General features: G+C 53.6%; 11 protein-coding genes across 11 annotated transcripts; 6 read left to right on the top strand and 5 right to left on the bottom strand.

Moving 5' to 3' along the window:
* Positions 1 to 2,298: 2,298 nt before the first annotated feature.
* PG997_011686 (aromatic prenyltransferase) lies at positions 2,299 to 3,684 on the top strand (the record flags this gene model as incomplete). The annotated part of the gene is made up of 2 exons (XM_066816001.1): positions 2,299 to 3,488; positions 3,552 to 3,684. The coding sequence occupies 2 exons, from the start codon at positions 2,299 to 2,301 to the stop codon at positions 3,682 to 3,684; spliced, it is 1,323 nt and encodes a 440-aa protein (XP_066665291.1).
* A 618-nt stretch (positions 3,685 to 4,302) lies between these two features.
* On the bottom strand, positions 4,303 to 5,169 carry PG997_011685 (uncharacterized protein; the record flags this gene model as incomplete). The annotated part of the gene is made up of 3 exons (XM_066816000.1): positions 4,303 to 4,606; positions 4,694 to 4,820; positions 4,884 to 5,169. 3 exons carry the CDS (start codon positions 5,167 to 5,169, stop codon positions 4,303 to 4,305), a joined length of 717 nt encoding a protein of 238 aa, XP_066665290.1.
* A 467-nt stretch (positions 5,170 to 5,636) lies between these two features.
* Positions 5,637 to 6,775, bottom strand: PG997_011684 (uncharacterized protein; the record flags this gene model as incomplete). Its single annotated transcript, XM_066815999.1, has 2 exons — positions 5,637 to 5,789; positions 5,879 to 6,775. 2 exons carry the CDS (start codon positions 6,773 to 6,775, stop codon positions 5,637 to 5,639), a joined length of 1,050 nt encoding a protein of 349 aa, XP_066665289.1.
* Positions 6,776 to 7,397: 622 nt separating this feature from the next.
* Positions 7,398 to 9,220, bottom strand: PG997_011683 (uncharacterized protein; the record flags this gene model as incomplete). Its single annotated transcript, XM_066815998.1, has 5 exons — positions 7,398 to 7,916; positions 7,976 to 8,480; positions 8,547 to 8,853; positions 8,916 to 9,069; positions 9,128 to 9,220. The coding sequence occupies 5 exons, from the start codon at positions 9,218 to 9,220 to the stop codon at positions 7,398 to 7,400; spliced, it is 1,578 nt and encodes a 525-aa protein (XP_066665288.1).
* Positions 9,221 to 10,184: 964 nt separating this feature from the next.
* On the top strand, positions 10,185 to 12,835 carry PG997_011682 (monooxygenase; the record flags this gene model as incomplete). Its single annotated transcript, XM_066815997.1, has 3 exons — positions 10,185 to 10,788; positions 10,852 to 12,025; positions 12,091 to 12,835. The coding sequence occupies 3 exons, from the start codon at positions 10,185 to 10,187 to the stop codon at positions 12,833 to 12,835; spliced, it is 2,523 nt and encodes an 840-aa protein (XP_066665287.1).
* A 448-nt stretch (positions 12,836 to 13,283) lies between these two features.
* PG997_011681 (NAD(P)-binding protein) lies at positions 13,284 to 14,344 on the top strand (the record flags this gene model as incomplete). Its single annotated transcript, XM_066815996.1, has 5 exons — positions 13,284 to 13,325; positions 13,386 to 13,544; positions 13,613 to 13,719; positions 13,774 to 14,090; positions 14,154 to 14,344. The coding sequence occupies 5 exons, from the start codon at positions 13,284 to 13,286 to the stop codon at positions 14,342 to 14,344; spliced, it is 816 nt and encodes a 271-aa protein (XP_066665286.1).
* An 866-nt stretch (positions 14,345 to 15,210) lies between these two features.
* Positions 15,211 to 17,148, top strand: PG997_011680 (cytochrome P450; the record flags this gene model as incomplete). The annotated part of the gene is made up of 5 exons (XM_066815995.1): positions 15,211 to 15,592; positions 15,637 to 15,878; positions 15,937 to 15,972; positions 16,034 to 16,623; positions 16,683 to 17,148. The coding sequence occupies 5 exons, from the start codon at positions 15,211 to 15,213 to the stop codon at positions 17,146 to 17,148; spliced, it is 1,716 nt and encodes a 571-aa protein (XP_066665285.1).
* A 433-nt stretch (positions 17,149 to 17,581) lies between these two features.
* PG997_011679 (uncharacterized protein) lies at positions 17,582 to 18,354 on the bottom strand (the record flags this gene model as incomplete). The annotated part of the gene is made up of 2 exons (XM_066815994.1): positions 17,582 to 18,016; positions 18,097 to 18,354. 2 exons carry the CDS (start codon positions 18,352 to 18,354, stop codon positions 17,582 to 17,584), a joined length of 693 nt encoding a protein of 230 aa, XP_066665284.1.
* A 715-nt stretch (positions 18,355 to 19,069) lies between these two features.
* On the top strand, positions 19,070 to 19,801 carry PG997_011678 (cupin; the record flags this gene model as incomplete). The annotated part of the gene is made up of 3 exons (XM_066815993.1): positions 19,070 to 19,174; positions 19,227 to 19,355; positions 19,442 to 19,801. 3 exons carry the CDS (start codon positions 19,070 to 19,072, stop codon positions 19,799 to 19,801), a joined length of 594 nt encoding a protein of 197 aa, XP_066665283.1.
* Positions 19,802 to 20,257: 456 nt separating this feature from the next.
* On the top strand, positions 20,258 to 21,552 carry PG997_011677 (short-chain dehydrogenase/reductase; the record flags this gene model as incomplete). Its single annotated transcript, XM_066815992.1, has 8 exons — positions 20,258 to 20,301; positions 20,367 to 20,588; positions 20,644 to 20,825; positions 20,903 to 20,954; positions 21,019 to 21,098; positions 21,156 to 21,239; positions 21,280 to 21,419; positions 21,475 to 21,552. 8 exons carry the CDS (start codon positions 20,258 to 20,260, stop codon positions 21,550 to 21,552), a joined length of 882 nt encoding a protein of 293 aa, XP_066665282.1.
* Positions 21,553 to 22,057: 505 nt separating this feature from the next.
* PG997_011676 (NAD(P)-binding protein) lies at positions 22,058 to 23,091 on the bottom strand (the record flags this gene model as incomplete). The annotated part of the gene is made up of 4 exons (XM_066815991.1): positions 22,058 to 22,314; positions 22,394 to 22,673; positions 22,732 to 22,979; positions 23,055 to 23,091. 4 exons carry the CDS (start codon positions 23,089 to 23,091, stop codon positions 22,058 to 22,060), a joined length of 822 nt encoding a protein of 273 aa, XP_066665281.1.
* Between the last annotated feature and the right edge of the window lie 53 nt (positions 23,092 to 23,144).

The following is a 23,144-nucleotide window of genomic DNA, read 5'->3' as shown; positions in this document are numbered from 1 at the left end:
CCTCACTCTGCACGTATTGTAGATCATCAAATACAAATCAATTTACATCTCAAGCGCCCTCGCACTTGGCATACAGCGACTTAAGCGCGTCTGCTTCAGGGACTATCCATAACTGAATAAACATGCTCGCAATGGCGCAGACAGAGCCGTGCCGTCCTGGAGCAGCGGTAGCTAGTTGCCGAACGGACAGGCTAAGCCTTTCTACCACTCGCTGGAGCCGACGAAATTGTAAGAGCATCAACTGATGCTTCAACTCTTGCTGCTCTCCCCTATCAAGCTGGGGCGTGTTCCAAGATGAGATGTCGACCGGAGGCTCGGGATATTGTGAGATCAATGACGTGAGATCGTTGTTGACAGTCCTAGATCTGTCAGGTGGGTGACTGCTGACATCTGATATCGAGGCTGATATCGAGGCTGATATCGAGGCTGATAAGCATCTAAGGATGCGGCCGACAAGTAGGCAAACCGTCACTGAATATTGTCAGCATCATGAACAAGAACCGATACTGTAGGAGTCACTTTACGGAGAATGCTGTCATCAAACGATGCGCAGTTGCAGCTAATCCCATTCTCAGCCACAATGATGGCTTGTCGCACCCGCGAAAGCTGGTCGCTGAACAGGGGTTGCCCAACCGGGAACCCACATGATACTAAAGAAATCTGCTGAGCCATGTTGGCCATGCACCCGCACCTACCAGCCCTGACCGGGTCATTTGCGATCTCGGGTATCAATGTGTTATTGTCTGGACTTTGGGCTGAAGAGGGCGGAGTGAATATGTCGTATTCGTTATGTGGTGGAAATATCGATGGAGCTGGATTGGTTGAGAGGTAGGCATCGAAATCCGAGGGTGGGCCCAGGGGCGACAGTAAGCAGTGGTTGTTGTCGGTATAGGACATTTCCTCCATGGCCGCCAAACTATCATCGCATGGCATTGAGATGTTCGTGTCAAAGGGGCAGGGGAGACCGGCAGACCCGCTTTTTTGCACTTCGACAGTGGTAGGTGTCATCCGCACTGGTGAGATAGGACTCTTGATGCAGTCGGGATTTCGATCATGACATACCGCCGTGCTTGTGGTGGTGGACTTCGAGTCCCCGACCTTGGGGGCATCTCGGTGGCTCCTGCGTGACCGACCGTAGACACATGGGTTCCCTCGTCTGACACACCTTGCGCACTCCGGTTTTTCTCGGCCGCATCGGACTTTGAGCTCGCTGCAGGCATCACAGGACGCTCGTAGCTTGGTGAATTTGCCGCTCCCTATGGGGGACCTGGGCTCCATCATGCGAATTGGGTACTTGAAAGAAACTATTGACAAAAGGGGTTCTCGTGTGCACTTTCTATGGTGGAAAATGAAAATATGAGGGAAATTACAGCAAAGCAGTATGGACGCTAGGTAAGCAGAATCAGGTGCCACAGTCTCACCTACTACGATGCTAAATATACCCGAATCCATGGTTTTGGGTATTCAACACAACTCTATTTCCTTGCGTGCATCTGCCAGTGTCTAAGGCGAGTTCTTTCTCGAAAACTGCTGGGAGTAAGCCATGACAAAAGCGCCCCTAGACAGCCGTACGGACTATCATCTTGAATCCTTAGTAATCTAGGTTTTCGGAATCCTACGACGCAAGAACCTTTTTCACTGACTCGGTCGCGATCAATTTCAAGGTAATGGTTTGCCCCTTACCAGACAGGGATTACACGGCCGGGGCAAAACTCCGAGTGTAACTTCCCGTATCGAGACCTCTCCAGGAAAGATGGGTTGGGATCATCCTTGCTCCGATCGTATCCTTGTTCAAGGATGAGTCGTGAATCGACCGTCAGCCCTGACATTGATAGAATATGTATTACAGCACTTGAAGAATTCCTGATCAACACGGCTTGGCCAGTGATATAAGCACTTGGCAAGCCACACCCCACCTGTCGAGTCCACCCCTTGATTACGGAGTATACGATACTCCGGTAACATATCAATCTTGTATCATGTACGTCCTTTTGAGGTTCTGGCTTATATTAGTCCGGCTTACCCTTGCCGATAAGACAAGCAAAATAGACACCGAGTTGGAAATGTGGCATTGAGCAAATCGCAGCCATTCGAAGAACGAAATTTGTAGATACGGCTCAACCAACGAGCCAAAGAGCCAAGTCGATTGCGATATCCGCATCCCTTATATAGCCAATTGGGTTCCTGGAACTGGACTCGATCCCTGTAGAGAATGCCAATTCAGTTCACATAGATTACACTGAAACTTTAAACGATACCATTTTACATAGCATTACCCCCGCCAGACAGATCACCACCATGGCCCTCTGGAAGACCGTCGAAGACTTCCGCGCCACCCACTCCGCCCTAGACGCCGTCAACAACGACATCGCCTGCGACCGCGAGGACCGCGAGTACTGGTGGACCACCCTGAGCCCCTCCCTCGCCGCGCTCCTGGAGCGATGCGCGTACAGCGCGCAAGACCAACAGTACTACCTCCGGTTTTTCCACGCCCACATCGCCCCCGCCCTGGGCCCCCGCCCGCGGTATGGCAAGCCCTTTTACTCCTCGGGCCTGACACACGACAACACCCCCATGGAGTTCAGCCAGAACTGGAAGGAGAACAGCCCGGACCAGCAGCTCGTCCGCTTCACCATCGAGCCCGTCGCGCGCGCGTCCGGGTCCGCGAGCGACCCCTTCAACCAGAAGACGGGACGCGACGTGCTCAGCCGCATTGCCCAGGAGTTCCCCGGCATCGACCTGAAGCGGTTCGACCACTTCTTCCAGGAGACATTTGTTCCCTACGAAGCGTCCGACGAGATCGCGGCCAAGCTCCTCCCCGGCCAGGCTCGCGCCCGCGTCCTGCTCGCGTTCGACCTGGACCACGGCCAGGGGCTCGCCGCGAAAGCCTACTTCGTGCCGCAGCTGAAAGCGACCCACACGGGCGTCTCGCAGAAGCAGGTTGTCTTCGACGCCCTGCGCAAGTACCAGACATCGGCGGGCTCCTACGAGCCCTCCGTGGCGGCGCTCGAGAGCTACCTGGGCTCGCTCGAGGCCGACGGAAAGGCGGACCCAGAGCCGTTCTTGGTTGCCATCGACTGCGACGACAAGCCGCGCTCGCGGCTCAAAGTGTACCTGAACCGCACCTCGGTCGACACGCTCGCCAAGGCCAGGGACATGTTCTGCCTGGGCGGACGGCTTGCAGGGCCCAAGATGGATGAGTGCATGAAGCAGATCGACGAGTGGTGGTGCCACGTCTTTGACGTCTCTGTAGCGGATGGCGCCGACAAGGAAGTGCTGCCCGCGAACCCGGGCTGCGTGTTCGCGTTGGAGATGTTCCCCAGCGCCGAGGGGAGCGAGGAGCCGGATATGGAAGTGAAGCTCCATATCCCCGCGTGGCTGATTGGTAAGACGGATGCGGAGCTCGGCGAGATGCTGTCGCGCTGGTTTCGAAACCATGGACATGAGAAGTTCTCCGCGCGGTACCTACAGGATTTGGAATATGCATTGTAAGTTTCACTCCTTCCTCATTCAAGTTCATCAGGTCAGTTGACTAACACAACTCGATATAGCCCCAAGAACAACCTCACCGGGACTGCCGGAACGCATACTTGGATCTCGTTGACGTGGACACCGAAGACTGGCTTGTACATGACCATGTACTACACTCCGCGGCCGTCGGAGATGAACGGACGGTGGAGTTAGAGTACTCATTACATATAAGGAATTTCGTAGTATTATTTAGCTTATGGTTACATCGAGATTGTCACTTGTCTCTACTGTACAGTTTCTGCATTTCGATGATACTGAGACGAGGGAGTTTATTGAATTTCGTCAGGCCGCCATGCTACAGTCTCTGTATGTCAGCTTCATCTGATTAACAGGATCATCCGTGGTCTTAAGATGATAGCGCTGCAATTCTGCCAGTGTAGAGACGCTAATGTCCAATATTCCTCCGGGCAGTGCCGTATCACCCAGACCGATGTCAGTCGAGCCATGGCGTATGGTGATTGATATTGATGCCTGTGTACAGCGGACATATAAAGATCCCAAAGACAACACGGTCTATGGAACTCATCCAACCTCACCAGTTCTGTGCATATCAACTTGGACCGTGGCAGCTGCCAAAGAAATTGTCTCAGCGAAGGTGACACCTGAGTGTTGTAGTCTGCCTGCGCGAAATCTATAGATGCTATGGAACAGAAGTCACAAACTGCAGTTGTTGAATAAACTGAATAGTTATGGTGACATTGGTGAACAATTATGTCAATTCATGCTAACATAACTATGCTTGACATTCTCGTGATTTCGACGTTGCCGTGTCTACCACGGCAGGAACCCCTCCTTGTCCAGAATCTTGCCAGCATCCGCATCCCTCTTCCCCTCAGCCACGGCCAAGAGTCTCTGCCCACCCTCGCTAGGATGGACCGCGCCCATCGCCTTGGTCATCTCCTCCGGCAGCCCGCCCAGACCCGTGACGCAGAAGCCGGGGCTGACGCTAAACACCTTGACACCGTCAGCCTGCAGCTTGTGGTTCCAGTCCAGCATCAGCATGCTCAGCGCCGTCTTGCTGCAGCGGTACCCGATGGTCTCGAACTGGATGTCCTTCTTGGGGCCAGCCCGCGGGCTGGGGCGGGGTCGGGAAGTACGACTCGGCCGCCACCGTCATCTGGGAGAGGCCGGCCAGGAAAAGCAGGCGGGGGTGCTGGGAGACTTGAGAAGGAGGGGGATAAAGGTCCAGGTCATGACGTTGGTGCCGGTGACGTTGACGTCGTAGGCTTGGTTGAAACAGGCGCGCAGCGTGGTCTTGCCGTAGAGGAAGTCGCCGTCGAAGCCGGCGCCTGAAGTAGTAGGAGGAGCAGGTTAGATACAATGTAGGAAATACTCGATATGGCATGAGTCACTTACCGGCATTGTTGATGAGAATATCGACATGGCCCGAGCCGTTCTTGACCTGCTCAAAGGCCTTTCGATGGAGGCGTCGCTGCCGAGGTCGACCTGGAGCAGCTCGACGGTGTTCTTGGTGTTGGGGCACTGCGCCTTGAGCTGCTCGATCGCGTCGTTGCCCTTTTGGGCAGACCTGCTGCCAAGGTAGACGTGGTAGGAGTTGGGGGACTCGAGGAAGCACTTGACGGCTTCGAAGCCGATGCCGAAGTTGGCGCCCGTAATGACAACGATCTTGGGGGCCATGGTTGCTGTAGTTGGAGCTAGGAATGGGAAATAAGATTGTGATTTGGGGAGTGGATCTAGTCCAAGCATCTCTAGTCTGGGTCAATGCGTCTTATGGCCCCTTTATAGCAGTCCAGGAAATGCAGTCTTGGTATAAGATCGTAGATAGTTCCGAATCCGAATCCTTCCATCAACCAAACTAGCTTATAGTACATTAATTACATCATTCCCGGCACAATAAAAAGTCCATGAGATGAGCAAGTTGACACCGCCTCTTCTACTCGTTGCTTATCTCACTTGGCAGCGGTACGAGCTTATAGAAAAACGAACGAGAGTCCCCCATCGAGCTACGATGCACTTCTTCTGGTCTTCGGGTGGATACTACTCCAACTGGGTAGAGTTTGATATGGATACATCATGCACAGAACTTTCTTTTTCGACGTCGGTTTCCACGTCAAAAGTCAGCCACCGCCACCCATCCAGCCTTATCAATCTGCGACTCGCTCCACCGCCGATCCTGCCGGATCTGCCGGAGTCTTCTCCGGGTGCGCGTTCTGGACCAGGGACAGTTCGCTTAGCGTCTCCTCGTGTAGCCGCTTGGCGATGGACTGGCCCTCGGGCGTGTAAACGATGGGGGCATCCTGCAGTCATCTTCGAATTAGTAACTCCCCAAAACCTCCCCTGTAGCGTCGGATTGGTGGACTTACGGCTGGATTTTCCCATCTTCCACGTATTGCCCATGCGCCTTTTCATCAAGCAAGGCAGCGGCGTGCAGGATCGGACGCGCACCTAGGTCGCAAGAGCGGCCCAGGAGACGGGTGCCAGCATTGTAGGCGAGGCGCAGCCATCCGTCGGCCTGGCGGCCCAGGCCCGACCCGTGGCAGAGTCCCGGGTTGGCGCACAGAAGCATGACCTTCCTGGACTGGGTGTGACGCGCCAGTTCCGTCAAGAACAGTTGTCCCAGCAGCTTGGATGTCCCGTAGCGGTCTGACATGTCCCACTTGGGCATCGGCTGGCGAAAGGCGGGCAGCAGGGGCTCTGACGCTCTCTCTTGGAAACTGGCCCAGGCCGCGGTGTCAGACGTGACCCACACAATGCGCGCGGGTGAACGACGTCCGACCGATCGCTGCTGTTCAAGGACGGGTAGAAGCATCAGAGTGAGCAGGGCGTTGGAGAGGTAGTTGACCTGCACATCTTCCTCGTAGCCAGTCGAAGCGAAGGACTCGTGGCAGTTGAAGACGCCGGCATTGAGGACAGCTATGTCAACAATGGCAGGCGAGTCTCGTACACGGCCAACAAAGCTGGCAATGGAGTCGTAGGATGAGAGATCGAGCTCCCACACCTCGATTCTGTCGGCCAGTAAAGGACGACCGGCGCAGAGTTGGCGGCGCGCGTCCTCGCCTTTGCCCTGGTCACGTACGGCCAGGACCACACTGACGCCCAACTGCAGAAGCTGACGTGCTGTCTCCAGTCCCAGCCCACAGTTGGATCCGGTGACGACGGCTCGTTTTCCCTCCAGGCTGGCGTCGTGTTGGGAAAGGGGCTGGGTCTTGACGAAGAGCTGGCGGTAGATGAAGTGGAGTTTGCCCGCCCTCTTTTCTGGGCTAATGTCGAACGGAACGTCCATTGTGAAACTAGTAAGCTGTGGGATACAGCGATTGAAGCGAAGGATGCGATGGTTTCTGCTTCGGGGACTGTTTGTATGATGCGTATTATTAGGGGCAATAAATACTTTGTGACAGTTCCATGGCCCGATTGCTCGGGTGACGCAGTATCTATCCCCGGAGAATCACTATAGGCTACGAAATAGTAAGTCCGTCATGATTGGATCTTTTAATTAGTATATGTCTGTCTCAGCACTAGCTAAACTAAGCCGCCGATCCTGCAGGCGCTTTGGCTAATCTTAAACCTTCCAACCTAAAGTCGACTACATTCCATCTGCAAGGATACGCCTGTCAGCATGTGCCGTCCATCACTTATTCCGTCATGGGGCAGGGCGCATTCAACGCATTGAGCCCCAGCAGCCGCAGGAATCTCCGCGCCAGGCCGTTGACATTCATCAGCCCCCGCAGAGCCGAGGACACTCCTCCCATCAGTGCGCTGTACGAGTTGTCGGGTCCGCTGTGCGCTAGGCAGAATCTGCCACACATCAAAAGCGGCATGGGCGTGAACGGATGCGTCTGTAGTGAGGGTGGTTAGAAGTAGTAATACACTGGAAACGGGGAAAGAGGAAGCCCACCTGGAAGTGATTAAGTTGACCCAATACTGCGATCAGCATCCCCAAATTCCGCATGGCGTCTAGTGAGCGCCGCTTGTGGTCCGCCAGCGTCGTCTCCTGCATTTCCACACCGGGCGGCGCGGACTCGATCATCTCGCTCAAGACGAGGATCGTCATCTGCGCCGTGATGGCCAGGAAGATCAGCATCGGGTCCGAGTGGCCCGACATGGACGATATCTGCAGTGCCAGGATCTGGAGGCGGGTTGTCAGGAGCGTGCTGAGACATTGGTGTTGGCGGTAGAAGTCCTGCTCTTGTGGAGTCCCACATCTCGCGGCGGAAACGATTGAGTGGCGTCTTTTTTAGGTTCGACGCTCGCGAGCAGATGGTCGCTACGATGACGGACTCGGCGAATGGGGACAGCTCTGATTCGGACGAGAAGCTGTCAGGCCAGCCGCTTTCAAATCCGCTGCTGATTTCGGAGAGGAAGCTCACGACGGTGGGCTGGCCGCTGGTGAAATTTGACTCTGGTGCTGGTAACCGTGTTTCTATCTAGTCGAGGTTAGTGTCAGATACAGATTGTTATGTACTCTGGGGAACATGCAGCTTACCTCGTGCTCATTAAAAGTTAGAGCAAGTTCATCGACGACACCCGTAAAGCGGTCGAAGCAGTATGCAACCCAAAACGTACGCCGTGAAGATTCTATGTCGATCCAGTCGCCCTGAAAGCTGGTCGGTGGATGCCGGTCGAGCTCGTGCAACCGCATCAACTGGATCAGCCGGAAGGCCCTGCCGGATGTAACAAGACCCCGCTGGAACTCGTCATTGGTCAACTCATAGATCGCCAAGAGCATCCATGCTTGCGGGTGCTCGATGCACTTTGGACTATCGTCTTGGCTCTCGATGTCAAGAGATTCCAGAAGACGACGGGCTTCTGTGTAGAGCTCGCGTCTTAATGTCTGAAACTGGCTGGACAGGGAAGCTGCCAACGTCCACATGGCATACTGCAGGCAGAGTCGGGGTTTGTTCTTGTCCGACTTTCTCGACCAGGCCAGATACCGGGCTTTTTGCAACAGAGGTGCGAAAGTATGGACGCGGTCAAAATAGAGTTGATCCCTGGTATGGTCAGCATCTAGTAATGGACTATCACTGTAGAGATTCCTGGTAGAAGCAGCAACTTACAGATCACTGCAGACCAGCGGGTTGAGTTGCAGTCCGATGGGAGACGGCTCAAGTGCCGGAAATGTTACGGCGGGGTATGCATCGTCAATCACCCCATTTGGTGGTTGGGTGTTGTTAAGGGTCAGCCAAGCTGAAATGTTGTTGAAGTCTCCCGCCGGGTCCGCAGAAAAGGCGTGAGACATTGAAGATACAACACCACCGTCGCTGCCCTGCTCATCGTTCTCCGGGTTTTGATGCTGATCAGATACTGTCTGTGGCGGTGAAGGCTGCTCTCTGATTTGCTCTTCTAGCCGGGCTTCCAAAGTTGCTAGAATAAGTTGTCAGCTCGTGGTTTGATCCCTATCATGAGACACGCACCACGCAACTCACCTATCTTATTCCGTAGTGCACTGAGATGCCCCTTCTTCGGCCCCCGCGGGGCACAGTCGTTCCTCGTGATGCAGATGAGGCTTGAGGTGGCACAGCCAAGACACTGAGGCTTGTTTCGGTCACAGCGAAGTTTCCTCTTGCGGCACTCCTCGCACTTGACCCTAGAAATTAGATCACGTCCCTACTCGACATCTGATTCAAGGTGTACTTACTGCATAGCCAAGCTGTTGTCGGGGTCTTGGCCGGGGCTGTTGCTCCTGTGGTTGCTGTGCTATTTCGGCTCCGGATGAGAAGTTCGAAGTCATGGTTTCACACACACTTGTCAGTCGTCTTGATCGTTTCGTGTCATCCACACCAGTTCCGAGTTGCTGGGACGTTGGCCCACTTTATGAAAATGGACTATATCTTCGGGGTTGACTGCCCGATGCTGCCTTATCTCCGGTCACCACGATGTTTATTTGTGATTGATAATGTTACTCACCGCGCTTGAACTACAGCACTCACCGTGATTTGTCTCACGTCAGCCCTACAAGGCCAGCTTAAGCTCTTTGCCGTAGTGATCGGCATACCGCAAGTTGTCAAAGGCATGCGGCATCTTATACGAGATCTTATCTGAGTTGTACTACTATATTATAGTGGTTCGCCGCCGCCAGCTGGATGTCGGTCCCGCCTTGGCCTAGGACTCGGACACACATGTTGAAGCAGATGTGCCTGCATCCATCAGATATCAGAGATTACACGTCATTTCCAATCTTTCCATGGTGGTCTTTTCCAAGGACAGCCCTACAGTCGAATCCCATCAAAAGAAACCCCAAAAGGAAACAAGCACGACCCACCCTATGCAGTGGGTATTGTAAACCACATCTTCCGTTGAGCCCCCTACATCATGGCCGTTTTGCCAGGTGTGCGCATCCCGGTTCGTTGTTGACATCGGCCCAAAGCCAAGCGTGTCAAGCGGCAGGAACAGTATCCGCGCCTTAGCTTGCAGTCAGGCACCAGGTCCATATGCATTGTGGCAGATTGGGTTCTGATTGGGGATGCTGTTTATCTACTAGCGGTGAATCCTCCCCACTGTGGGGGCATGCTGCACTCGATATACTCCGCAGTAGCGTTGCGGAGCAGGGTGATAGTCCGGCTGCACGATTATGCATCCGAGGATTTTCGTTATATTAACATGCATAAGTGATAAGCGACGAAATGCCTCCCACAGGTGTGCGTTTTCGATACCACAGCTCCACGTTAGTCAACAAGTGCATTTCTTTCGTAGCCATGTCGAACCGTTCCCAAGACAAGAGGCCGTTGACCGTCATCATCGTAGGCGGTGGTATCGCCGGCCTGACCCTCGCCAATGCCCTGCAGCATGCCCCCGCCGACATAACCTTTGTCATCCTGGAAGCCCGAGACAGCCTGGCCTCGCGCCTGGGCGCCGGCATCGCCCTCGTCCCCAACGGGTCGCGGGTTCTGGACCAGCTGGGCGTGTACGCCGACCTGGAGCCCGGCTTCGACCCCATCGTGGATACGGGCCTGATCGACATCCAGGGTCGGCCTTTGTTGCCTGAACGCACAGACGGGGCCAAGCTCCTTGGTATCCGCATGTCGTACCCCTTGGCCCTGGTGCAGCGCAGCACCTTACTACACTCGCTCGAGCGTCATCTCCGACCGGGCAAGGGTGGGCATGTTCTGACGGGCAAGAGGGTAGACACCATCAAGCAAGACGATGCCGGCGTCACTGTCTATTGCACAGATGGGTCCTCCTACCAGGGCGACATCGTCGTCGGCGCTGATGGTGTGCGCAGCAAGGTGCGTCAGGAGATGTGGAGGGCCTCGGAGGAGGAAGGCATTGGAAACATTGATGTCAACAAGGAGCGCAAAGGTAAGCATTACTCTATTTAACCCCAGAAAATCTGGTCCAAATTCCTAACATGATCCACTACAGCAATGACGGCGGAATACCTCTGCCTCTTCGGCGTCTCCGGCCCCGTCCCCGGCCTCGGCCCCGGCACGTCGGACGACACCTGGGTCCAGGACCTGACCGTCGTCGCCTACAGCGGTGAGCGCGGCAAGGTCTTCTGGTTCGTCTACGCCCGCATGGACCGCGTCTACGAGGCCCACGAGATGCCCCGCTTCAGCGCCGCGGACGCCGCCGCGTTCGCGCAGAAGCACCTCGACGTACCCCTGCGGCCCGGCGGTGCCGTCAGGTTTGCGGACGTCTGGAAGGCGCGCGAGGTGGAAACGATGCTGCCGCTCGAGGAGGCGCACTTTGAGCACTGGACGGCGGGTCGTGTTGTGTGTCTTGGAGATAGTGTTCACAAGATGACGCCGCATTCGGGCGGGGGTGGTATGCTTTGTATTGAGACTGCCGCGGCCCTGGCCAATGCGCTGTGCCAGCTCGCCGCCGAGACAAACTGCTCCAACCTCTCGAAACCGAAGGACAGCAACGGGCAGGGCGCGAGTAAATCACCCAAAAGGCCAACGCTCTCGCAAATCGAAGCCGCGTTGAGAGGCTACGAGACTGGGCCGCACAACCTGCACCGACGCGCCATCGAAAACATCAAAGCATCCGGAGACCTCGGCCGCTTGTCGGCACTACGAACCTTGGCGCAACGTCTGCTGGTGCCCTATCTGGTGCCCGTGTCCCTCGATACCCGCGTGGACTTGTTCTGCGACATGGCGGTCGGCGCCCCGTGCATTGACTACCTCCCCATCCCGCCTCGTTCCACGAAGGGGACCATGCTCTTCAACCCATCTCACGGCATGGGCAAGCACGAGAGCCGTTGGAAGCGTGCTTTTGTCGCTTTGCCCCTCGTTTTCCTGGCAGTCGGCTTCATGAAGGTCGTCACGGGGCTGTTGCCAGTCGACAATATCCGACAAGTGCTGGATAGCGGCGTCTACCACCCAGAAAACGGAGGCGCGTCGGTCAATCTCGTGCCAGGGATCTACGGGATATCGCTCGTTGACAACCTCTCACGCATTCATAACCTGGAGGCGGTGGTTGCTCGCGAGAAAGCTTTCTTCCTCATGCTGTCCTTCTTCGCCGACTACGGGGTTTGGTACGTCATCTTGTTGATCGAATCCGCGCGGAGGGCGAACTACTTTTCCATCTTGGCTCCGTAAGTGTCACCCGAGACATCCCTGCCGAGTCCGACAAATGCTAATATGATCTCCTCCCATACAGTGCAGTTGTCTGGGGCTCAGCCCAGACCTGGGGCATCGCCTACGTCGCCTCCTTCTACCGCTTCCTGCACTACGTCCTGAGCCCCGTCTCCAAGTTCGATGCCCTCGACATGCGCCTAACGGACAGGACCTACACCCAGATAGTACTGCCCGCCGTGGCCGCGGCACACTACGCCGTCTATCTGACCGGCTACCTCGGCCCCGAGCCCTACCGCCAGATTGCCGGCCACCTGTGGATGCTGTTTCCCCTTTTTCTGTCGCTGGGACAGAACGTGGCCGTGCGCTTCGTGCTGAAGCCCAGCACGGTCAGCCTAGATCGTCTGTACAGCCCCACTAGGGATATGCCGGTCATCCGCTGGACTATCCTTACTCTCGTTGCGTTTTCGGCCGCGGTCTGGCAGTACACCCTCTGGTGTCACGACCAACCGTCAATTGCCTGCGTCTTCGTCCCTGCTCTGCCCATCTCCAGTGGTGCAGAGCTGAGCCTGGAGGCCGCCTACGTCGAGCTGCTGAAGTGGGACTGGGCCGGCTTTGGGGCAAGTCACTTCATCTGGATTGCCCTTTTCGCCTGGGACCTGAAGGCCGCGGGCATGGCCCGTGTCAGCTGGCTCGTTCTGGGACTTTGCGCGGCCGGAGTGACTGCGGTTGGGGGACCGGGCGCGTTCTTGGGATTGGCTTGGTTGTATCGAGAGGAAATCTTGGCTAAGAGAAGACACAAGGATGCGGTGGGACCCAAGACCTGCTGAGGATTGGGCTGAGCGCAAATTTTCGCCGTTGGCAGACATCAAATGTTCATTTTGTTATGTATATTTACACGTCGACTATATATTTTTGATTGTAAAAAACACCACAGTAAAGTCGCAGTAACCTTAGATAGTAATAGCTAATTCTCTATATTCCATGACCGCTTCTCCGAGTCAATGGACAATAGTGTCGCTTGATATTTACAGGTGGCGTCGAATCTGTAAAACAAAGGTGTGTCCATAACCGGACTAAGTACTTGTGCAATATTTCTATGAGCAATGTCATCTTTTTGGAGGGTATGGCCCGATGACGACTACCTTTTCCTTAATGCACGGTCCAATCTTATAAATAGGTGGTCGACTGAAGCACTACCCATTGGACCTCCAGCCCTAAGCCCTCTCTGCTTCATTGTATTGCATCGTTGGGCTTTCTTATGCATTTACCTGGATCATGCCTTCTTACGTGATTACGGGCGTCTCTCGAGGCCTCGGTGTGAGTCTAGACACGTTGTTCAACTTTCGGGGGGCCTTTTGCTGACAGTTTCATTACTAGTGGGAGTTCCTGAAGAGGCTTTCAAGCGACTCTGGCAACACCGTCATCGGCATCGTGCGTGACAAAGCACCTACCACCAAGCGGGTGGAAGAAGAGTTGGACGGGCGCGCCAACATCACGATTCTGGAAGCGGATGTGACCAGGTATGAGAGTCTAAAGGTAAACAGAGCACTGATTCGGGAGCCAGTTTCTATTTTTCTAGTGCTAATACTGCATGGACCTGACAGAGAGCAGCTGCGGAGGCGGCCGCCATTAACGGCGGGAGCCTCGACTACCTCATTGCTAATGCTGGCCTCAACATGTCATGGGACGGCTTGGACCCAATTGGTGATCTGTAAGTTTTGCCTCGAGGCAATCACGCCAAGACGCAACTGAGACTGACGCACAGCAGCGCCGCCGAGCCCGAGAAGATGACCGACTACTTTGGTGCCATGATGAACACCAATGTCTTGGCCAACATCAACCTATACGCTTCGTTCATGCCACTCGTCCTCGAGGGCAAAGACAAAAAAGTGGTGCATCTGACTAGCGCCTTGGGCGACGTCGACTTTGCCAGAGACTACAATCTCACCCTGGGGTCCGTGTACGCGGCCAGCAAGGCCGCCATGAACATGGTGACCGCCAAGTTCGCCGCGCAGTACCGGGGAGACGGAGTTTTGTTCTTGGGCGTCTGCCCCGGCGTTGTGGACACAGGCCAATTCAATCGTAAGTACCCACTGATTCTTCATCTTTTGAAAAAAGAAAGAGGTCCATGCTGACCGCCGGCAGTTTCTCCTGAGGAGATGGCCAAGTTCGCCCCCATGCTCCAGAAGTGGCAGTCGTATGCGCCCGACTTCAAGGGGCCTGTCAGCCCGGACGTGGCTGTCACAGACGTCTTGGTGGTTGTCGAGAAATGCAGCGTGGACAAGGGAGACAGCGGAGCTATTCTGTCGCATTTCGGGAACAAGCAGTGGCTCTAACAGGGGCAATCATTCAAGCATGGCCACTGATAACGTGCTTAGGGAGTATAGTTAACTCTGATTCAATGTCACTACCAGTGCCCAACAAATGCTATAGCTACTTCGCATTCTTGGAGATAGAAACAGTGTTGTCGCCTGTCAACCTCGCTGTGCCTGTGCCGTCCCGGAAGTGTCTCCGGCAACGTATCTTCCTGACACTTCAATTGCGGATGTCCGGCTCTTCCCCATATGCAGGATACACCACTGCATGAGCTTCGGAGAATCTTACCAATGGCGGACATTCTGCAGGGCCGGCAGCAATGGAATCGTTGAAAAGAAAGAAAGTAATATGCTTCGTTGGAGATCCACCAGGATTCGAATAAGCACTCTCGTCTGGGGCAAAAGCGGGCACCCTTGTCTACCCCTGTCCTATCATTTATGCACGAGCAATCTGGAGTATCTCCAATTTTTATGCAAATGATGTGACTAGATACATTTTGAATAGGGGAACTTGGCATTGTCACAGCAATCCACCACAAGGTCTTTCTCGCAAGTAAGCACCAGCCATAAGGCCTATAGGAGTTTCCCAGCTAGGTACACAGTCAGATACGGAGTAACTGGTTTCTTAGTCTCACAGAGTCCAGAACAGGCTTCCCCTCCGTAGCTGCCATGGCAACGTGATGCTTTGCCCCTCTTGTTTACTATGCACAGCATCACCAATACGTAGGTGCGGTCATATGTCATTCGTCTCGTATCCTAAGGTTTATGTAGTCCACTGGTAGAAGTAGTAATGAAGAAGTTTTATGCTGATACTTTGAACATGGATTGATCATATCACCTGTATCTCTCTCTTGAATGAGCTGTACACTTTGTTGAAGCTATTCAGAATGCCCCTTTACACGCTTTACGCTGGCTTGGTGGTGGTGGTTGTTCTTCTTTTCAGGAGACTCACCAGTATTGGCCAGCGACCAAAGGACTTCCCACCCGGACCACCAACTCTGCCTCTTGTAGGAAACTTGCATCAGATCCCCTCCGAGAAGCGACATTTGCAATTCGAGAAATGGGCTCGAGAATATGGCCCGGTTTACTCCCTCATGCTCGGCAGCAAAGTCATGGTCGTCCTGAACTCCGACGTCGCGGTCAAAGAGCTCATCGACAGGCGGGGTGCCATTTACTCCTCCAGGCCAGAAGCCTATGTTGCCCAGGACATCTTGAGTGGTGGACTGCGGATCCTGTTTATGGTATACATTCTCTCTTGTGCTCAACGTAGTATGGTTGCATTGAAATCTAACTGTCCATTTCCCCTTTTTCAGCCTTCCCATGGGCCGTGGATGTTGGCTCGCAAGATCGCGCGCCGTGTCTTGAGCGTATCGGCGGCAAGAACGTACGTGCCGTATCAAGACTTGGAGAGCAAGGCGATGCTTTGGGGTTCCTCGAGAGCCCAGGAGACTTCATCAACCACCTTCGTCGGTATACGGCGTCTTTGACCACCCAGATGACCTTTGGATTTCGGACCACGACGCTGCATGATCCTAGGTTCAAAGAGGCATTCGAGGTCAGTAGCCTTAGAAGTATCTTCTCAAGGCCATGGTTACTGACGACTACATTCCCAGATATTCGATCGGAGTTCGGAACTCATAGGGTCAAGAGTAAGTAACGCCGAAGGATCATGGACAAATGATGAGCTCTCGATGTTGACCATTTCGATAGATTGGAGCCTTGCTTGACCTGGTGCCTATGCTGAGGAATCTACCCGAGTTACTCTTACCTATCAAAAAGGAGGGCAGGGAGTTACATCTTCGGGAGCTCAAACTCTACCGTGATCTGTTCCTCTCAACCAAAAAGGGGTTACAAAATGGCACAGCTAAGGTCTCGAAATCTCTCTCCTTACACAACCCTACAGCCACGCTAACGAAGATATTACAGCCGAGCATCTGCGTCGATCTCGTCCAAGAGCAAAAGCAAGAGCAGATATCAGATAATCAGAGCGCCTACTTTGGCGGTTCACTGCTACAGGCCGGCTCCGAGACCACCTCGGCCATTCTCGTCGCCTTTGTGCAAGCCATGGTGATCTACCCCGACGTAACCAGAGCGGCACAAGCGGAGCTGGATCACGTTTGTGGTGATCGCTTGCCCAACCTTAACGATGTGCCCCATCTTCCTTATATACGGGCTTGTGCCAAGGAGAGCCTGAGATGGATGCCCGGGTTTGCGCTGGGGATACCACACGCCGTCACCCGAGATGATGTGTACATGAACTATCGCATTCCGAAAGGGGCTACCGTGATCATGAACGTCTGGTAAGAATCCCTTGACAAGACCCAAGTAGCATTGGTGCACTAAGTTAACCGCAACACAGGGCTATCCAGAATGACCCCCAAAGACACCCGGATCCCAGGCGGTTCGATCCTTTGAGGTATATCGACGACCAGCAGACCTCCCTGGACGCAGCCAACTGCCCCGATGCCACGAAGCGCGACCACTTCGCGTTCGGGGCCGGGAGGCGCCGGTGCCAGGGCATGCACCTGGCCGACCGGTCCATCTTCCTCGCCATCTCCCGTCTGCTTTGGGCGTTCGACTTCAAGCGGGCGGTGGTGGATGGCCAGGAGGCCACTCCGGACCAAGATGACCTTCTGGACGGTATGATGATGCTTCCCAACCCGTTCCCTGCAGGCATCCGCCCGAGGAATGCGGCGAGAGCAGACGTGGTGAGGAAGGAATGGGAACAGATGATGGAGAGGCTTGATGGTGAGCAGCAGTGGAAGGAGGTGCCCGAGGGGCTGATTTGGAAGGATGAACAGATGTCTGAAGCTCAGCAGGCATAATACAATACGGCACGTTTCATGATTGTGAGGTCGTAGTGGGCAATACTGTAATTTATCTTGGGTTGGCTCTCTACATACTGTCGTTACCTTATCGTATATTTCACTCTATTCGATTCGCCTACCCCTGGATCCTCGTCTCCTGTGACTACTACCGTAATACCCATTATCCTGTTGGGATACCTCGAAGTATGTGCAAGACAGCTTTTGCTAGAAATGTAAAATCTATTACCGGTATCGATCTAGCCACGTAGACGGAACAAAACAATAAGACGATAATACACACAGCGGTATAAAACCTACACTTGGCCCCGGTGGTGCATCTATTGAAGTCGATGGAAGTACGAAGATGTGTGTGATGAAGTAGGAGATTTTCGGAACTGACAATCTATTGTTTCAAACATAACATACGCATAGATATAATATGTATATCAATCTAGAATTCACTTTCCATGTAATCGTTCACCATGGCTCCGTTCGTTCCATTCGCATCATGTGTACCATTTGTCCCATTCCCTTTGGCGCCTTCGTGTCCAGGCAAACCCACGTAGTCTTTACCGAGTTCCCCCAGAAACCCGTCCACCTTGGCCCCGGCCACATTCAGGTCCTTCACATCGATCAGCACGAACAGTACTCGCGCCGGCAGGAAACCCCCTCCAGTCACGTTGATCCACTGATGAGAGGTAGACCGCTGGATCGTGACGTCGCCACGGTGCATGAGACGTTCCTCTCCGGAGTCGAGGACGAGCTTGAAGCTGCCTTCGATCACGACCGCGTAGTCGAGACTGTTGACGCGGTGCATGGGGGATGCGGCGCCGGGGCCGAAGTCGATCATGCGACAGACGGTTCCTCCTTTGACAGTAATACCCGGCTTTGGGGTTGACGTACAGAGTTAGCCTAATGGGCTCATACACAATGAGGACTTCAGTGCTAGGGAGTCTTAAAACGTACCTCGTTCTCGCGAGCATATTTGATATCTGCATCGCCATTGAGATCCACAGGGTGCTCACGGGTCGTGTAGAGAATGTTGGCAAGACCCGACTTCTTGACGAGCTCTCGGTGGTGGTCGCCCGTGTCAGTGGACAGAAACACGGATTGGCCTTCCGGGTTGACTCCTGTGATGTGACGGACGACGCGGGGTAGGCCTTGAATGGGGTGCGATGTCGTCACGTAGCCCTCAGCCCGGTTGCGTTCTTCTTTTGCTGCCATAGTATTGCTTCCGGATAGGTTGACCAAATCCTTGCTGGAGTCTTTCACACAAGTTACTCTGGGAATTGATATTTACAACTTTGATCAAAAAGGGGCATATATGCTATGGGGCGGTGTCTGATCGGCCAGTTTTCCATTCGTATCAAATGCGGGATCATTTCATTAGGAGCCCAAGTCCCCAAGTCACCCATATGACGGAATGGCATGACTGGTCTTCCCGTTTTTGTTTTCGCCGGACTAGCTGTGATTGCTTCATCCTGCCAAGCCATTGCCGACGCAAGGGTGTCCTTCTGTTCCCAAATGTGAAAATAAGCTCGGAGTTTCCAAATGTGACGTCTCGTAGGGCTCAATTAAGATTAGCCAATGGGATGGCTACGCGGACTAGCGCTGATCCCAATTGATGCCGGAGTATCTTAGCCGCAGATATACACGGTGACTAAAGCCCCCTGCCCAGAAAGGGTTCAGGGGTCACCCCTGCCAATTCTGCATAGCCGGGTGTCTCGTCCGTTGGTGTGAGCTCTGCAGAAGCTACAACACATCATGGAGTGTATTCTGAGAGAAGAGAGAATGATGTAAGTCGTGAAGTATGTCACTTGCTTCATCTAAGTACTTGGGTTCGTTGCCGTTGCCATAAAACGATGCACATTGCGGTGCCATGCGTTACCTGTCTTTGTAGTCTAACAACTTGTATCTAATTTCCTCTCCATCCTCCAAAATGTCTACTCCCGTTCTTGCCACTGGTTTCCCCGGCCCGGGTCTTCGCAGCCCATCGCGATACATCACGGGCCACAACAGCAAAGGCGAAGCTGTCTTCTTGCAGGTAGGGTCCCTTAGCAAACTTGGTGTCATACGGGGACTGACGGTTTGGCCAGACGGACCATGGCGACCACGGCGACATTATGGTTGGCGGCATTGCAGCCCAGAGCCTCTTCTACAGCAGCAACAGCAACCCCGTCGAACTCACTGACGATGCTGATCTAGAGTTTGCTGCCAAGAACAAGGTCAGTCTCGGTTCCCAAATGTTCTTAACATTTTCTTTCTTCCGGTGGGATCAGTGCTGACATACTGCTCTTGCCTTACTCCGTAGCCTTCCCTTCACATGCCCAACGGCTGCGTCGTGAGAATGATCGACTTCACCCCCGGTGCCGCCTCCATCATGCACCGTGCCTTGACCTTGGGTATCGGCACTGTCTGTGAAGGGGAGATTGAGCTCACTCTGGGAAGCGGCGAGACCAGGATTCTCCGCCCGGGCGATGTCTCCATCAACCGAGGTGCCATGCACAAGTGGAGGAACGTCTCCGAGGACAAGCCCGCGCGCATGTTGTTCACTATGTTGGATGTCAAGCCTATCATTGTCAACGGAAAGGCGCTGGAGTTCGAGATGGGCGATTTGATGAAGGAGTATGCCGATTACGCTGATGGCGAGGGCCCGAAGAAGGCTACGTAGATAATTTCCCTCCATAGCTTATATCAATGCTGTCGCGATTCTCATAACAAATACATGTCCAAAATTACATATAAATGCCCAAGGCCAAGTGTTTAACATGCAACGCGTTTGCACTGGTTCCACCGAGAGTGGTATCATACAGCAAATGTCTTGATGCAGTGTCTTCCATGGTTGGGTATTCCTGATAGTAGAGGTGTGCCAAAGTCATTCGTGATTTCTACGCGAATCTTAGATTCAGGAGAAGCCTTATTGCCGGGTTGCAACCCCTGTCTAATGCTACATAGCTCTACCCTTGACTAAGTTGCCGTGCCCGGGATATCAAGGATTCGATATACTATATATTCCCCATGTCCTAACTGGTATGGCAATGTAAATATTCTCTACAACTTTAATCTTCACTACCGTCCTAGTGAAGCCAAACTGAACAATCACCACTCATATCCAAGTCCTTGCAACATGGTTGTCATGACTGGGGAAACGCGCTTCGCATTGGTTACTGGGTATGTGCAAAGTCCCGTTCATACCACGTTCCCCAAGATCCGTTTTCTGACTTCTACATCACTAGCTGTGGCCGCGGAGGCATCGGCGAAGCTCTCGTCAAAGAGTACGCTCGCCGTGGTGTACACCCCATTGCCACCGTGCTCCCCCACGAAAACAGCGATCATCTGACAGAAGCCGGAATCGCGTTCTTCCCGCTCGATGTCACTGTAGAGAAGTCCGTCCTAGAGCTCAAGGCCTCGGTCCAGAAGTTGACAGGAGGTCGTCTGGATATTCTCGTCAACTGCGCGTAGGTCTGGCCATGTCATTGGCAAGTGAACTAGGATACTGACATTTGCGTCCAGTGGCATTGCATATACCATGACGGCCATCGATACCGACGTCGAGGCGGTCAAGCGCATGTTCGATATCAACGTGTTTGGTCCTATGCGCATGGTGAAACATTTCCACCCCATGATCATTGCCGCGAAGGGTGCCATCGTCAACATTGGGTCGATTGGAGGCATCATCCCGTTCTTATACGGCTGTAAGTCTAAGTGCGGCTTCCAAGTTTGCAAGTCGGCGAGCTAACGCAGAGATGCAGCTTCCTACAATGCTTCCAAGGCAGCCCTAGCCCATTGGGAAACACGTTACGTGTAGAAATGAAGCCTTTCGAGTAAGTCACTTCCAACCGCAGAAAAGTGTCAAAGTAGCCACACTAAGCAAAAGTCATGCTGTAGCGTCAAGGTCATCACGGTCATCTCGGGTGAAGTGAGCACGAACATATTGAAGAGTGATGCCCACCGAACTCTCCCAGAAGGTATCTCGGCATCATTTTTCTTCCGGTCAAGCAATGCGTCTCCTAACTTTCTATCAGGATCTTTCTACACGCCAATTGCGAAGAACTTTGAGCAGCACGTCAACCGAACGCCAGGCAAGTGTTCTTCTGCGCACTATCTAGGTTGATTGAGTGGTCGTCTTTACTAACAAACCATATCTAGATGGAGCTACCGATCGATTCCAGTACGCCAGTAACGTGGTGAACATGAGCTTGAGATCGGCCCCTCCGGCTTGGTTCTGGTACGGAAGCTTCACTGTCATGACCCGGTTCCTCGACACATTTGGCTGGCGCACAGTTTGGGTAAGTCTTGAGTCACAATCACAAATTGAAGTTACTAGATCTAACTATTGCCCAGGACACCATTATGTGGAACATGTTCGGGTTGCAGAAGCTGAAGGTGGCCCACCAGGGTCAGGTCAAAAGGGGGATATAGGGGTTCTAGGGACTCGCCATTGACGTAGGTAGTTCATTCTTTTAGGAATTTGCAATGTAACTTTAGTAGAACGAGAATATTCTGTTCTAAAAATAGCCCTTCACCAACTGTGCTCCACTGCAATCGGCACGAGATTCTTCCCGTAAATGCCATGAGAATAGCCATACATGAAGGCAATGGAATTTCGTGTTAGTAATTTTCTATCCGCCGCCAAGTTCTTTTGCCGCCTTCTGTCCCGCCGTCAAATGCATTGTCTTATGTTCCCGGAGTATCTGAATCAACCCTGTCGTTCCTGCGTCGAGGCTCTAGCGTGACTGACCTGGCATTGCAACGGGTCGAAAAAGAAAGTATCATGGAGAGAGATAAGGTTAACAGATTCTGGCCGTACCCACTCTATGTATATTCCAGCTCTATTCTTAGCTCTTTTACCTGCCAAATCGTGTATCCACATATACCATGTTGCACCCTGCATACCGCCTAATGAACGTGTTCGAGCCATATCTACCTATCTAGATGCGGTGAGGGTGGTGGCCCCATCAATAATGAGCGATGAGCCAGTCATGTAGCTGGACCTAGGACTGCAGAGGAAAACCACAGCATCGGCCACTTCTTCTGGCAAAGCAATGCGGCCCACCGGGATGGCTCCCTCGATGAACTTGGCGAGTCCTTCCACCCCTTCCATTGCCTGCCGCACCATGGGGGTGTCTACCCACGTGGGGCAGACGGAGTTGACTCTGATGCCGTAAGGAGCGTTGTCAAGTGCTTCACCCACAATTCCAGATTAGTGCCTGCGCCATACGTGCCGTCCCGTAGGGCTGAGCAAAGATAAGGGGCTACTCACCGCTGTTCTTCGTCAAGCCAAGAGCGGCATGTTTTGATGCAGTGTACGAAAGGATCCCAGCGGTAGCGACCAGGGATGACGCAGAGGCCAGATTCACGATGGACCCGCGGGTGGTTCCCCGGCCCGGGCTGCTAAGCGAGATGGGCTGCATCTCTTGGGCCCTCATGGCGATGGATGCTTCTCTCGTTACCAAGAACATGCCAGTTGCATTGAGGTCGAAGAAGCGCTGAAACTCGGCCAATGCTAAGGAAGCAATGTCAGAAGCCTTGTCTGCTCCGATCTAGGAGAAAGTCAGAAACTGTGCTCTTCTGTCAAAACAAACCATGGTATCAACTTACACCGGCACAGTTCACACAGTAGTCAATGCGGCCAAAGGCAGATACCATGTCGCGGAAGACTCTGCGGACAGATTCTTCCTGAGTGATGTCGATTCTCACGGCCGTGACCTGGAAATGCGGATTGGTTGCTGCAGCCTGGCATTCCGTTTTGGTAGACTCGGCCGCCTCGAGGGCTATGTCAGCCACTACGATAGCAGAAGCACCTTCCTTAGCAAGAAGAACTGCACAGGCTCTCCCGATACCGCCACCTACGAACATCTGTTAGCTAGCTCGTGCTTCCGTTCTAGGTCTTACTGCAGCGTGGGGGAGAATCAGCCACTTACCCCCACCAACCACCAGGACGTTGCCGTGGATATCCATTTTGTGTATTATGACGAGATTTGGTTGATGATAATACGAGATGTGTTGTTGAT

This window comes from Apiospora hydei, assembly GCF_038363865.1.
Source record: "Apiospora hydei strain CBS 114990 chromosome Unknown utg000008l_segment0_segment0, whole genome shotgun sequence".
Lineage (NCBI taxonomy): Eukaryota > Fungi > Ascomycota > Sordariomycetes > Amphisphaeriales > Apiosporaceae > Apiospora > Apiospora hydei.
Note: the sequence above shows the minus strand (reverse complement) of the source record. Positions and strands in the feature narration are given on the sequence as shown.